Source organism: Scardinius erythrophthalmus (assembly GCF_964197995.2).
Source record: "Scardinius erythrophthalmus genome assembly, chromosome: 12".
In the NCBI taxonomy this organism is placed as follows: domain Eukaryota; kingdom Metazoa; phylum Chordata; class Actinopteri; order Cypriniformes; family Leuciscidae; genus Scardinius; species Scardinius erythrophthalmus.
In genome coordinates, this window is record NC_138232.1 from 14,869,556 (window position 1) to 14,885,283 (window position 15,728).

The 15,728-nt window shown below is 35.8% G+C and overlaps 1 protein-coding gene across 1 annotated transcript in view; it reads right to left on the reverse strand.

The window, feature by feature from the left end:
* Positions 1 to 15,728, reverse strand: part of lrp8 (low density lipoprotein receptor-related protein 8, apolipoprotein e receptor) — a 160,572-nt gene that overhangs the window by 21,760 nt on the left and 123,084 nt on the right. The window contains exons 6-10 of the mRNA XM_081380488.1: positions 13,034 to 13,159; positions 10,578 to 10,700; positions 7,220 to 7,339; positions 6,822 to 6,947; positions 174 to 345 (exon numbers count right to left, since the gene is read on the reverse strand). Coding sequence (XP_081236614.1) covers positions 174 to 345; positions 6,822 to 6,947; positions 7,220 to 7,339; positions 10,578 to 10,700; positions 13,034 to 13,159 — 667 coding nt within the window. The remainder of the gene's footprint in view (positions 1 to 173; positions 346 to 6,821; positions 6,948 to 7,219; positions 7,340 to 10,577; positions 10,701 to 13,033; positions 13,160 to 15,728) is intronic.

The window sequence follows — 15,728 nt, forward strand, 5'->3', positions numbered from 1 at the left end:
GGCGGGTAGAGGTTCTCAAAAGAGGGCTTTAGCACAGCACCTTCTCCTCCTACCTGAGCACTGAACACTAATTGCAAATTATCCTTTTTAAATAAAGATTAAACAGCTGTCAAGTTAGGAGGCAATATGATGTGCACTGCACTACTTGTTTGGTTGTGTAATGTTGGATATACCTGAAGATCTTGCGATGGTAGAGGTCACACCAGTACATCTTGTTGGTGGAAACGTCCACATCCAGGGCCACAGCATTCTTCAGGGTCGGCACTACCTGTGTATAGTCCTTCTTCACCAGGTCTATGCGCCGGATCTCATGCCGGTTAGTAAACATGAGACATGGGCTCTTACCTATAAGGGGAACAGAAAATGTTTCATCAGTCAGCTAATTTGTTATCTTGGGATCATCCTAACAGATGATTGAGCTGATAAACCAATCAATATTAGGCCATTCTGAGATAAAAAAAAAAAAGAAAAAAGAAAAAGGAAGCAAGTCACAAATGATATCCCGTTTGTTTCAATTAACCTACAAAAACAGACTTTTGCTTGTTTGAGAAGAGATCATAAGTCACAAACTTAGATCACATTTATGATACATTTAAGATACCAAATTCTGCAAGGTCAAGAGATTTCAATCAAACTCAAACATTTTTACAAAGGATTTTTTCATTAACATAGCGAAACCACAAAGTACACATAAACCTACACATACACACATAATCACCCACAGAATAATTTCCACAACATTCAACAATAACAAGAAAATAAAATAAAGTATTCATGACTTGTTTAAAATGTAAACTTTCAGTGTCTCTTCCTTACCTCTATATGTGTTATTTGCACTCATACTATTTATTAATTAGAAATACACACTTTGGGTGCGCAAACATTTAACCACACGTCTCGCACCCATGTGTAAAAGCATTGATTTAAATTTTTATTGCTCATTTCATTTGCAGAGTAGACTTGGACTACAGCATTTGTTTACTCATGAATGACGTGTGTTAGTCTGCAGTGCACCTGCAGACCATGTGATTCAGGTTTCTGGGTGGCCAAAGTGTGTGTGAGTGTTTCCAGGTAATTACCTGCACTGTGGTGTTTATGCAGATATGAGCATGTGTGTGTACTGCTGGGCAGCTTAGTCACTGTGGTTTGGTGCTCAGTCATGCCAACACAGAATATCACTGACCCTCTTAGTTCATCCTCTATGTAACAGCAAGGACACTCTCCCTTTTTCTGAGTCACGTGGTCCCCTACACTGAACAGCATTTAGTTGAAAAAATATACACACTTACTATACAATGCCTGATTTCAACCATTTGCCAAAATTAGATTTACATATAACTTGATGCTTTTCTATCTCCTTGGGATAGTCACAGACTTTTTTTTTCCTTTCAGCAATAGCTTCCTTAACAGGACTGTATGATCCACGGATGCCTTCTGGTCAAAATGAAAGCGAAAAAGAGTGTGAAAACAGAGAATAATTCAGGGCATGAAAGAGAGAGAGAGAGAGAGAGAGAGAGAGAGAGAGAGAGAGAGAGAGAGAGAGAGAGAGAGAGAGAGAGAGAGAGAGAGAGAGAGAGAGAGAGAGAGAGAGAGAGAGAGAGAGAGAGAGAGAGAGAGAGAGAGAAAGAGAGAGAGAGAGAGAGAGAGAGAGAGAGAGAGAGAGAGAGAGAGAGAGAGAGAGAGAGAGAGAGAGAGAGAGAGAGAGAGAGAGAGAGAGAGAGAGAGAGAGAGAGAGAGAGAGAGAGAGAGAGAGAGAGAGAGAGAGAGAGAGAGAGAGAGAGAGAGAGAGAGAGAGAGAGAGAGAGAGAGAGAGAGAGAGAGAGAGAGAGAGAGAGAGAGAAAGAATAATGAGCAGCAGGTGCTGTGTGGTCAGATGTCACTGCGCTCAGGTTTGGCAGTGATGTAGGGTGGATGATGGAACTGATGGATGAGATCTCATGTCTCTGTTATTCTCCTCCACCCTCATTCCCTCCCCACCCATCTCACTCTTTCATACTTGATCTAGTCTGAGCCAAATATTGTTTTTGCCGAAAGCCTGTCCACATTGTGTTGGAAAGAGAACATTTCCTGCTGATCTTCAGAAAGCCATCATGGACCACTGTATCACCAGCAAATATTTTCATTTTCAGCAACAGACAGGATTCAATCTCTTACCCATCTGCTGGAATGATCAATCTTTGAAAGAGAGGGTGGGAACGAGAGAAAAATAAACAGAGAGAGAAAAATAATTAGGAGAGAGATATGTCCCTTCCAGCTTTAGCTGAGCTGCATCACATTTACATAAAGCAGCATGCTGACCGTCTTTGGCGTCATGACAACTTCTTTTGAGAAACACACAAATCAGCACTTTCTCACATGGCCATACTGTATGTGCTATAAGCCTCTTCACTCTAAAGGTGATTCACTGCTGACTAAAGGTTTTTTCAAGCAAAATGGCATGAACTCTTAACTACCTTGAACCTGTATTACAAAGGACTTATAATAACTCATTCAAATACTTGAAACATGGTGAAGTGTTAAGAAAAAATAAGAAAAAATACATGCTGTGAACTACATGAATTACAACATTTAGGCTACCATTTTTATCCAATTCATTTAAGTGCCACTAACAATATTTTTGCAGTGTATCTTTTTATTTTTTTGTGTCAAAATGTAGAAAAAGAAAATAACAATCCATTCTTAATATCAGTTAGTAGCTACTGGCTGAGCAAGTAGTTTCCTGTCATGCTAGTATAAATTGGGATGGTAAAAAACATCAAAATAATTACAACTTAACCCTCAAAAATAGTTGCCTTAAAATATTTTATGGTAAAATGCTTTTCTCAACTTATTGGGGATCCACCATCATCCTCTTATGATGTGCCATCATTTCATTTATGCTTTTGATGCACAGCTTGTCCCATCCCTTCACACACACTGTGTTCTGTTCCCAGACATCATTAACAGACCAGTCGCCGGGATCTTTGTGTCTCCCTCTCAATGTCCACTGCAATTCGACATTGTGCTTCACTTTGCTACCATTTCTTCAAATATACCTCAGCTGCTTTCAACAGCAGGTCACAGAATAAGCGCAAAAGCATCAGTCCTCAAGACAACACGACACATCCCAACACGTATTTGATTTCCTCCATAAGCTGTTCCACACCGCAGACAGGAATCACCCTATTGGCTGACACCCAGTGTGCAGAGCAGAGACAGTGTGACATAGTTTCCTCAAATTCTGGAGTCATATATAGGAAGTGAGGTGATGGAAAACAGGTGGAAGTGAAAGCATGAAGATAATCAAAAGATCCATGTGTGGGTGTAACACTCTGACTGATAAGTAACAAAGGAAAAAGAAGGAGACAGACATGAAAAAGTGCCAGTCATTTCCCATAACCCCCTCGGTCATGTCACTCAGCTGAGTCTCACATTAAGGCCAAATTGCATGGCTCAGATTTACTCTCAACAGGTGAGTGACCTCACGCTCATAATGACAGTATGTGACAGGCCTATCAGAGAGCTGGATACGATACGGATATTGCTCTATAGTTTAATACAGGGTTCCCTTCCCACTATTTTTGATCAATGAATCTCCATGATTTTCAACCTTCCTTCTAACCCTTTGTCTGAAATGATCCATTTTAAGGGTCTGCTCCTTTAAGGGTTGTAAGTAAACGGACACAATTATGATTGGCTAATGCCATTGCATATGAAAAAATATCAACAGCCATTCACTATTGCACAAGTAAGTGTTTGGAAACCATTATCCATATAAACCTGTCATTTACAGACAGCATTATGAAATCATTTACTTACGGTTTGGGATGCAGCTACAGTCAGATTCAATGCAGTTGGTTGCTTCATTTATCAACAAGTTTCTTTGCAAACTCTCCATTACAATGTGCCTCGTTTACAAAACAAAATGCTCAGAACAAACATTTAATCCTGTCTAACGCTATCCAGGACACCATTAAAATAAACCATCTATTTGTTTCAGATGATGGGATGCTTCTGAAGTCTGTACAGAGACGCAAACGAGCTGTTTAAATTGCACGATTCAAAGTGAATCTTATTTCTCTCTTTTATTTGTCCTGTTGTCGACATACACAAGTGCGTGGAGTATGTCAGAAACTGAACGTGCATCTGTATACTATATCAGTGTAGACTGTGTCAGTGATTATAATGGGTTCTATTTGCTTTTGATGTGACACGATGCTCACATCCAGTGTAGGCAAATGACAGCCGTTAAGACACTGAACGCTAGTGGGTGGTGCCTATGGTGCGATGATGTATAACTATTTGTCAATGGTTACTGTTTTGTAGAATATATATTTCTATATATATTTAAGTAAATGATCTATAAATAACTGAATAAATTACAGAACGTTCTGGTGAATTATCATTTTATGGGGATTTGCACTCCATTTGGTGGTGTGGCTTATATGTATACAAATAATGAGTGACTACCGCAAATTTGCCTTTCATTTATAATATTTGTCTCTTCAAATCTAAACAAACTGATTATGTTAATTCAGATGTAACAGAATATTTAATTAAAATAATGCATGCCGTATCGAGCGATGATGCTCATTTCTTTAGTATCACATATGAAAGGCACTGTCTGTTTTGTTCTGTTTGGCTGCAGTTGAAAGAATAAAAAACCTGAATCTGAAATTGGTCTGGTCATGTTTCGTTTTACTAACAGGGTCACTGACTGAACTCTGCACTCTCTATTCATATCACAAGTCATTATAGCCCATATTAGCACCGAAAGGCCATATTTGCAGTTACTATTGTGTCTAAAAAATGGCTGTCATGCCCAAAAAACTAAAGTCTGGGAATACGGCGCATAAAAGCACATCTCCCTCTTATCTTTAATGTGCCTCCACCTGATATGTTTATGAAAGGGAGCAGGCGGTTAGAAAAATAGAAAGAGAAAGAGTTATTTTACATTTTGAAAGATATACCTGTGGCAAAAACATCAAGCTATTAAAATGATTTAATAGCTTTTCTAGGCACACCAAAAAGGATGAAGAAAAAGCATGAAGTGTGATTTAAAACACACAGATCACTGAAACGTATTAAAAGAGAATTTAGTATGGCTGATAAATATAACATTTCTGATTTTACTTTAATTGTTTAACTGCATTTATAATTTTGAACACAATACTTCCACTTCATATCATGGAACAAACAAACAAAGTCTATATATTATACGAATTATACTAAATATCTTGCTTTGCACTAAGATTCAGTAAGTTCTGTAACTTACAACACAAACCTACATGGATATAACTGACCTGAACACAATAACAACAGAATGCAATTTCTGAAGAGTGAAATCACTTCACTAAGTTTTCAGTGAGCTGTTTAGCTCGAGGGAATGTTTTTTTTTTTTTTTTTTTTTTTTACGCCAGCTTTACACATTGCATTTAATGACAGTGTTGCTCAAGCTGTCATCCAGCCTACTGGGAGTGCTGGAAATGCACTGAAGTTTTACACAGGCTGGTCAGGCAAATGAAGGACAATAAAGACGAGCTTCATTAGGTTCATAAAACCCTCACACAATTACAAAACATGATATTAAAGAAAAATGCGATATGCAATAACTCGTTAAATAATGCAATATTCAATATGATAATGCTTTAAGTATGTAAAATAAATTGTAATTATATTTAAAAACTGAAAATGATATAAACAACACACATGCTTTACAGCCTTTTTGTGAGAAGAGAGCATCCCTATAACTTCTAAAAGTAAACAGCAGTATTTTACTGTAGGATTACATGAAAAGTGTCATTTTAACGTCAGTGTAAAACAAACTAAATTAGGTTTATTTAACAACAGAAATTCAATAAATGTAAAAATAAAACACTGCTTAGTCTTCACTGTATGAATTAAATACATTGATTCTTATTAAAGCTACAAATGTTATTCAGTCAAGAGCAGTGAGTGATTTTGTCTTTTGATTAACATTAAGCACACAGACAGAAGCAGGATTATTAGGCTGCTGTCACTTTAAGAGCTAATGCACGGATTCAATATACCGTTACGCTCACGCTTTCTTTCTCAACTGTTTACTCCATTTAAGACACAACTGACAGTGTTTACTTGAATACTAACCAAGATGGGCATTTTTACATAATTCTGTGTGTTTGGCCATATAAGCTGCGGAAGAGAACTAAAATCGGGATTACCAGCTGTCTGAGAGGTGGATTCATGTGCGTGTGAGTACTTTGCTTATTGCATTAAGCATGTCACACGTATGTAACAGTCATGTGTCCAGTCTATTCTCTGCTGTCTGCGTCAACCTAAAACTTAGATCTGATTAAACATAACTTTGAAAACATCTGTAAATATTTTTTATTATGTTTGTCACAACTACTGACAAAACTAAGTAATTAATAAAGAAATCCAGATAGTTTCAAAGTTATTTCACCTTTTTGAAAGGGTAAGACATAATTAAGTATTCTGCTGTCCATTTAAAATGAAGAGACCATTTTATTTGTCTTCTTTAAGATAACACAGTATATTAAAAACATTTCTATAAAGACAATAAATACATTACTTACGGTTGTGGTGTAATATATTTAAATGCAGAAATTCTGATATTTTCAAAGTTATTTCCTCTTTTTTGAAAAGCTAAATAATTCCATAATTATATGGACAAAAAAATGCACATTTTTAAACAAATATCTCAAAATATCTCATATCTGATAAACAAAATGTTGTTGTTAAAATTTCTCCCACCATTAGTATGTGAAAAAAAAAGTGTTAATTTTGGATCCTGGTCCAGAATAGTGATGGATGGAGATGCTTTGGTAGTCTAAGTGTCTTACCCACTGCTTTACACGTCTTTGTAACTGGGTCCATCTCGTAGCCCTCGTAGCATTCACATTTGTAGTCGCCTTTGAGGTTGATACATATTTGACTGCAGGCGTCAGGGTTCTCGCATTCGTCTATGTCTGGAGAGGACCATCAGAAAAGCATTAGTAACAGAGCAGAGATACACAGAGAACAGAGGCTTTTGTAGTGCAGTGTCCACAGACAAGATAAATGATGCTTTAAAACACCATCTGGGGATTTCTCCACTATCAATTTCAAAGTGATGACGCTGAGAGTAAACAAATCATAGATGTTCACAATGCAGGGACAACAGAGGGCTCTTGGGAAAATGGCTCAAATGTAGTCTTGCACAGCATCAAAATGTTGGTATCCAAGATAAAATTCATGTTACCTCCGCAAGTCTTCTTGTCCAGGAGCTTGTAGCCCGAGGGGCATTCACACTCATAGCCGATCTGACGGTCCTTACATATGTGAGAGCAGCCGCCATTGCTAATGGCACATTCATTCAGACCTATGACAGAAAAAAACAAAACAAAGGTGGTGTCAAAGGTCAGCATACCTAGCAGGAATTGGACTGAAAGTACCCATGGCAACATTGACATCAGCTAATGGTGGACTGCTTCTTTCTAATTTTCTTGGTTGAGCTTCATGTTTGTGTGAAGACTTTATGAGAAAGTGATGAGGTAAGTGCAATCTAACTGAAAGACTGACAGAGTAATATGGCAAAGGTCTTGCCATTATTACACTCGATAACTCTTCTCTAGGCAACACATTTGGGCTTTGGGTGATGGCTCCCTCCATTACAGATGACAGGGAGAATACACGTATATCACTTGTCATCTCTACATTATGTCTGCTCTTACTGACCCAATAAAAAGCAACAAAATATTACCACAATTACCACAAGAAGGTTTAACTTCTGTTTTATTAACCCATTTAAGACTCAACCACAGATTTACTGCAAATTAACTTAAACTTTTCAGCCTGAAACTTCAAAACCTTGTCCACAAATGTCATGTAAACAGCAGTTTTATTTTTTTTTACAGTTGACATTTTTTTACTATGACTCTCATAGAAGAATGATAATAATAAATCTGAATAAACAAATATTTACTGTAGCAAGCAAGCAAATAATATATATATATATATATATATATATATATATATATATATATATATATATATATATATATTATTGTCTTTGTAAATTATAGTAAATATTTAATTAAGACATATAATTTACAAAGCCAATAAAAAGAATAAATAATTTGTAAGGTAAATAAATACATAAATTCATTCATTCATTCTATTTGTTTGTGGATATTAATGTGACTTGGTGTGCATGTATAACACAAGAAACGCATAAACCAGCCTGACAGAACAAAAAAAAAGACAGGTTGAGGAAGAAAGACAGCAAGAGAAAGAGAGAAAGAGAAGAATAGCTGATGCTAATGCTGAGGAACAGCTGACAGAAGGAGATAGACGGAGGACAGGAACATCACAGGTAGTTCAAGTGAAATAAGGGAAAGGAAAGACAGTAGAATGAAAGGAGACAGGACAAAGACCTAGATACCGAGCAGGAGAAAAGCACACTCAAAAATCGAGTGAGAGACGCTCTCCGACAAGCCAGGAACAGTATTTTCTCCAGGCCATATATGAATCATGTACAACAAGTAAAGGATGCACTACTGAATGTGGTATAAGCGTAATCCCTGGCACCAGTCCTAGTGATTTAGCATGCATAGCTGCAGTGGCCCACTTGGAGCCGATCCAGAATGCACAGGGCTCAAAGGGGGGCATCTGTCGTGCGTTAGGTGCCTGTACTAATCTCATCTGTTGAGTGGAGGGACCCACAAGGAAATTAAGACTATACTGAAGAGCCACTGTGGGAAGATGTATTTTACATTTAAGATTGATACAAGAGTCAACATAACCAGGGAAAGAAAGAGAGTCCTATGAGATAAGAATATGGTCCTAAATACCATATCGATCACATTAACATACAGATGCAAGTAAAGGTGAAGTGTGCAATATGTCATAGCAATACCAAACCGAACAGCCAAAATAACTCGGTTTTTACATTTTATGAAGAAAACGTGGGTGGTTTTACCACTGTAGACCTCACCACCACTATTTTACAGTGTTGTGGGTGGTTGTTAAGGCATTGCTGAGCAGATAACTATTTTGAGTAGTTGCTAGGTGCTTGCTAGCGTGTTCTGGGTGGTTGCAAGGTGACTACGCACAAGACCAATATTCTTGTCACTATGCCTTTTGTCTATGCCTGTTGCACAGCAGAATACTGTTTGTGAGCATCACCATGTCATAGTTTTATGTAACAGCAGCAGTTCGGGGCATGTGACTAACAGCACAAATCCTATTGGTTGAACAGTTTTCTTTGCAGTGTGGTGGAAAAGATATTAGAACACTTCTCCGTAAAAAATCTCTCACATTGACAGTCTGAACAAACACATTAATGGCTGTTCATTCAAATAAAAATTTTCACACCATGTATTCATCTTGGAGTGAACAGACCTTTAGTCTTTGAGACTTTTTTACTCAATTGTCTTCCAGTCAAAATTATTAATCTGATTGCTTAGGAAAGTATGTAAACTTTTACAACAGGGTTAGTAAAAGTATTAAAACAGTTTTTAATTGAAATAAAGACAAAATAAAATAAAAGATATTAGTTAAAAACTGAATGAAAATTAGCAATGTTGCTTTGACTGAAATTTGAAGTTGAAGCACTACAATTACTATCTGTAAATAAATAAAAACTAAACCAGAAATAAATAAAACTTAAATCAAAATAGTAATTAAAATCGCCCATAGCAAAATGAGTAAAAATGTTCAAAAAAAAAAAAATTTTTTTTTTTAAAAATCGAAAAATAAAAGCCATTCAAAATGTAAAATACTAATAAAAACTATAATTGTATACAAAATCTTTTTTTGCTTTACAATAAGGCTAAATATGAAAAATAGTTGCATTCGGTATGATGAACAGACAACGATTCCATCTGCCATTACTTGCGCAAATAGGTAGTTGAGCCAGAAGTTGAGATCTTAAACAATGCAAACAAAATGAGCCCCACTTAAGCATCTACACTCTTCAGAAGAATGCATTTTAACAAAAAAAAAAAAAACACACTCCACATAAAATATGGCATTTTCAGCTACAACTTATCACTGAAGAAAAAGTCCACTTCACAGTGTGATGAAAGATAAGAAAATAGAAAAAGGAAAAATAGATCTATGGGAACCTGCATTCTCTCTGGAGAGGAGAGCATGGTGTTCACCATGTATGATTGCGCCTGAGGGAAGACTCACACTTTGATCATAATGATCCCTCTGTGGGTTGTTGGCCCTTGATCACGTGAAGCCTCTAATAAGCCAACACTGCTATAAGCTTAAATGCTGGTCTAGGATCAGTTTTCCCTCTCCAAATTCAGTGTTATTAGTGAGAAATAAAAAGCTAACCCTATCACTGGCTGCTGGCAACTTCATTTGCCATACACATATGGAATGCAATGTTTTCATCTCTGAAATATTTTAAATTGTAAAATTTTATCTTTGGCTTTCCACACTAAAACAATAAAGTAATCACACAACTTCCATAAAAGTCCTATACAACAAAATAAAATAAACTCATATAAAAGTCCCAAAGTCTGAAACTAAATAGAATATAACTACAACAATAAACTTTTCTTTTTTTTTACGCATTTGTGTATTTGTGCAAAAGTGGCTCAACTCACCGCACTCCTTCACGGGCTCATCAGACCAGTCCTTGCAGTCCTTGATACTGTCGCACACTTTGCTGCTATCAACACACTCCCCGCTCTTACACATGAACTTCAGTGGACCTTCACATTTGGTGGCTGTGAAGGACACAATGATGTATGGAGAGCACAAAATATGAAACGGCGTTAAACAAAAGACATTTTCAAATGACACTCATTGCATGAATGTTCATATTACACTTTGCCATTCAATGATAATAGACCGTGACAAGAGGCTTCAAACGCTTGAAGTCACACTTCAAGCTCAAAACAAGTACATAAAAGCACCATAAAAGTAGTGCATGTAATTTAAAGAATCCCTGTGGTAAAAATCAAGTTTTTAATGTTGCTTATATGTTTATGTGGTGTTTTTAATATGCTTTTTAGACAAACCATGTGCAAATTCATAAGTCAGTTCCACTGCTAAGTATTTTCTCCTTAAAACTGCCGTGAAAAAAAGACGGTCTCAAAAATGTGGTTTGCAATTGTCGTTGTTCCATATGCACAAAATATCTTGTAACCAATTATGTAAACATGCTGGCGGACTTTAGCATTTCATCATTAACTACCTGTATAATTCACTCTTCCACTTCTTCTGAATCAGTTTCTGGTTCAAACATTTATGGTTGAATTAAACCAGTATTATCCCTGAAATGGTGTGAGTGAGTGGAGGCAGGGCTCATTTGCACAGGTGTAGAGTTACATTCAAGCTATTTTAAGGAATGAATAAAAACATTCACAGGAAAAGACGTTTAAAAATGTAATTCAAAAAGGGATACTGACTACACAGGGACTTTAAAGGAGAACTCCGGTCAATTTTAACATTGATCTCATTTTTTTTGTAAATTTGGAGTGCTGTTATCCTCTTTTTAAAATTTGCACCCTGTTGACTTCAATGGGGCAAGTTTTAAACCTGCTTTTAGCCTCTTAACATCCTTGATGTGTCATTACAAGTGCACAGCCATGTGAGTGATTCCTTCAGAGTGATCACGGGTGAATCTGACTGCAGTAGATGTGAAAGATATGAATAAAAGTGATGTTAATCCAGCCAGCGCACATACCTGTATTTACTTCCTGTTTTCGGTCGAAGTCCACAGTAGTCGATTGTCGAGTTCACGCGAGTGATCATAGGTAACTAAACCTATGCGCGTGAACTCGTGAAATCGGTAGGCAACACCGATTTTTGTCGTTGTTCTCTGTACTGACAGCACTCCAAATGTACTTTTTTGAGTTCTCCTTTAACACCATATCTCAAATCTTCTAAAACCATTATAATAGCTCTGTGTGAAAAACAGACTTTAATCTAAGGCTTCAAAAGATCTGGAACATAATGCATGAATTAAAAGTGATTACTTACTTAGTGTGTCCTTTTTGGATCTTGATTGGTCACAGTGCGTTTCAAAGGACAATAGCGTTCAAAAGTTTGGGGTTGGTGAATATCTTATGTTTTTTTTTTAAAGAAGTCTCTTATGCTCACCAAGACTGCATTATTTCATCAAAAATACCATAAAGCTGTAATATTGTGAAGAAGGATAACACTTTAAAATAAATGTTTTCTATTTTAACAAATTTCAAAATATAATTTATTCCTGTAATAGCAAAGCTGAATTTTCAGCAGTCATTACTGCAGCCAGTGTCACATGACCCTTCAGAAATAATTCTAATATGCTGATTTGGTGCGCAAGTCACATTTGTATAATTATTATCAATGTTGAAAACAGGTGTGCTGCTTAATATATTTGTGGAAATCATTTTTTTTTTATTAATTCTTAAATCTTTTGAAAGTTTATAAATGTCTTGATTGGCATGTTTGATCCATTTAATGCACCCTTGTTGGAAAAAAAAAGTACAGTAGAGTATGGGAGCACTGAGCACATTCTGTCACACATCTTTGCGTTTCAGAAAAAAAAAGCAAGTCATTTGGAATGACATGAGGGTAAATAAATGAGAGAATTTTTGCAACATAATTTATCCATATGGGAAATGATCTAGGACAAACATTGTTTTCTGCCTGGTCTTGGAAGAACCTTCTATCAACCAACCTTAGCCCAAATCCTATCTCTAAACCTAATCACAGATCATTGATTGCTTGACAGGAATGTTGTTTCAAGACCAGCAAAGGATGTTGATCCTATGTCCAACTTAAATCATGTTTTGCTTCACTAACCAGGTACTCTGTAGCCATTGGATAATTAATCTTTTGAGGTGAATTTGATTGAAGCTGCCATATGGGAAGTGTGCCCTGAAACTCTGGAATCATGTAGGAGTACATCTGTTTGGTCTTGTAGTGCTTTGTGTGAATGCAAACTTGATTGGGGCTACATAATTGGCCGGGTGCACTCTACTCTTTCATCTTCACTCAAAATGCTGCTAGAAGAGGCTAATCAAAAGAGAGAGGGTGAAGAGAGAGGGAGACTGTTGAAGTTACTCACTTTTGTTGATGCAGCCAGCCTCGTCGCTGAAATCTGGACAGTCATGCACTTTGTTACACTGTTTAGTGCCGTGAATGCAGGAGCCGTCGCCGCACTGGAACTCATCAGGACGGCAGGTCAGCACAGCTGTAAGACAGAAGCATGTTCATGTAGGACTATCAATCCTGTGGTCATTCCACCTAGTGTCAGTTATCTACTGAATGAATCTACTGACAATCAGGTCAAAAGATTTTGAGTAAATAATTTACAAAAAAAAAATTGCATCATGGTTTTCAAAGAAAAATTAAGTAGCACAACTGTTGACAACAAGTTGCTGTTAACTGTTACCGTTTACTGTCCATCGCAAATGTATACTGCAGCCATAAGCAGTATTGGGGCTAATGCATTACAAGTAACGTAATCAGATTACTTTTATCAAATAATTAGTAAAGCATTACTTTTAAATTTACAACAAAATATCTGAGTTGATGTTTTTCAAATAAATAACAGAAGTTACTTTGATTTCCCATTTATTGACTGACACCTCTCCTGTCCACATGTTGAGAGAAATGAGGAATAAGTGCACAGGAGTTGTGTGGCTGTGTAAACATGATGCTTATTGCAGTTCTAGACTAAATGTGAGCATGCATTTACTCATCTCACTTGCACAAAAACAGATTCAGTATTCCTCAAAATGAGTAAAAACTGTGAAATGCAAACTCAATATTATGCAAACCTGCAATTATTACATTTTAATACTAATATACTTTATGTATTTAATCTCACTTTGTTAACCAATGTCTTTGCTGCTGACATTCGATGATCCAATTCAACCATATAAATAAGCAAAAATTAGTTGTGTAAACAATTTTTTTATTGCTACGGCCCTCTATTGTACAGGCGTGAATTTGTATGTCCTTTTGCCTGACGCTTATAAATTTCAGTTTTGGTTGGAATGGGCCTTTACATTTGTCTTTTTTAGAACATTCTTTTTTTCTTTTTCAGAACATTCTTTAAAAAAAAAAAAAAAAAAAAAGCAAGTCCAGCCCAGAAATCAAAAAGTAACATAAAAGTAATGTAATGCATTATTTTCCATAAAAAGTAAATAAATAAATGTAACACAATTTGCTACTTTTTTGGGAGTAAAGCAATATTGTAACGCATTACTTTTAAAAGTAACTTTCCCCAACACTGAATATAAGTCTCTTTGGATAAAATAATCTGCCAAATAAAAAAATGTAAATGTAAAGGACTAAGGTAAAGCCATGAGATGAGATGTCAGATAAAACATGCATACTAAAGCACTCACCAGTCACCATCAAACTTTTATAATAATCAACCATCCCACATGCATGTGTGTGAAGCTTTAGTTGTAAAACAACAAATGGTTTTGGCTTTTACCTCCTGTCAGATCTTAAAGTAATAGCTTATTTGCAAGACAGTTTCCTCAGAAAAAAGCTCTGAACATTAAAAACAATCAGTTACTTTGGGGCATAAGGGATCACACTAAGTAAAGACAAATGTGCTGTTCGGCAAAGAAAGGGCTTCATTTCTCAGTTTCAGCTTTTAAAATCCCTTTAATCTTTCATACAGTGTACTTTAGAGGAGCTGCGGACGGAGAACATCCACTGTGATCAATTTCAGGGGAGCACATTATTGTGCATTTTGTTAACGCTGCTAATTTAACTACATTTCCAATAATGCACAATATTACTTGTGTTTCTGAAAAAAATTCCAGAGTTAATTCGGTGAATACTGAAGTGAGTAAAAAAGTAGCCACGCTATGTCCATGTGTCTCGTACTTACCAGTCTGAGCCGTTATATTTTAAAAAAAACCCACAATACACATCATATACACTGCCACTATATACTTTTGGCCTATTATTTGCCCTGTTTTCCTGTAAAAAAAATTAATCTAACCATCCTTGAAACAAAATAGATTTGAGTGAGAAGCAAAATATTACTACAATAATATTAATCAGTTAAATTATATATGAATGCATCTTACTTGGTGGACACAAGTTTAAGATGAACAACTAAAAGTACTATTACGTATTAAAGTAAATTAAAACTAAAACTAAAACTCTTTTTTTATCAAAAACTCATGATACAAAAAAACACATGATAATGAAATGAAAACATAAAAAATAAAAGGTAATTCAAAATATTACAAAAACAAAACAAAGGTAACTAACTGGTTACACTTAAAGGTATAGCGGAGGATCTTTCTGAATTTTAGATAAGACCCGCCCTCTCCACTTTTTGAAAAGTTTGATTGATTCACCAGAATGATTGACAATTAGGAGGACCAATAGTATAGGTGATCCACCCTGAAGTAAAAAATCCTCCGCTATACCTTTAATGTGAATGTGATGTAGTTACATTGTACTTACTCCAAATAAGTACTGAGTGATATCAATTAACTACATTAACTTTCTATAGAGTTATGGTTAGGATTTGGTTTAGGGTTTGTTTTAATTATGCATAATTTACTGTAATTACTATAGTAAGAACATATAGTAACGTGTAACCATGTCAACTCAAATAAAGTGTTACCAAAACAAATATTTTGATACTTATATACAAATAATACATAAAATAACACTGGAAATAACATAAAAACAACCTTTCCCCACAAAGAAAAAATATCTAATCTAAACCCAATAAATGATAATGCAAAATTACCAAAATATGACTTTGGTGACAAAAAGTATTT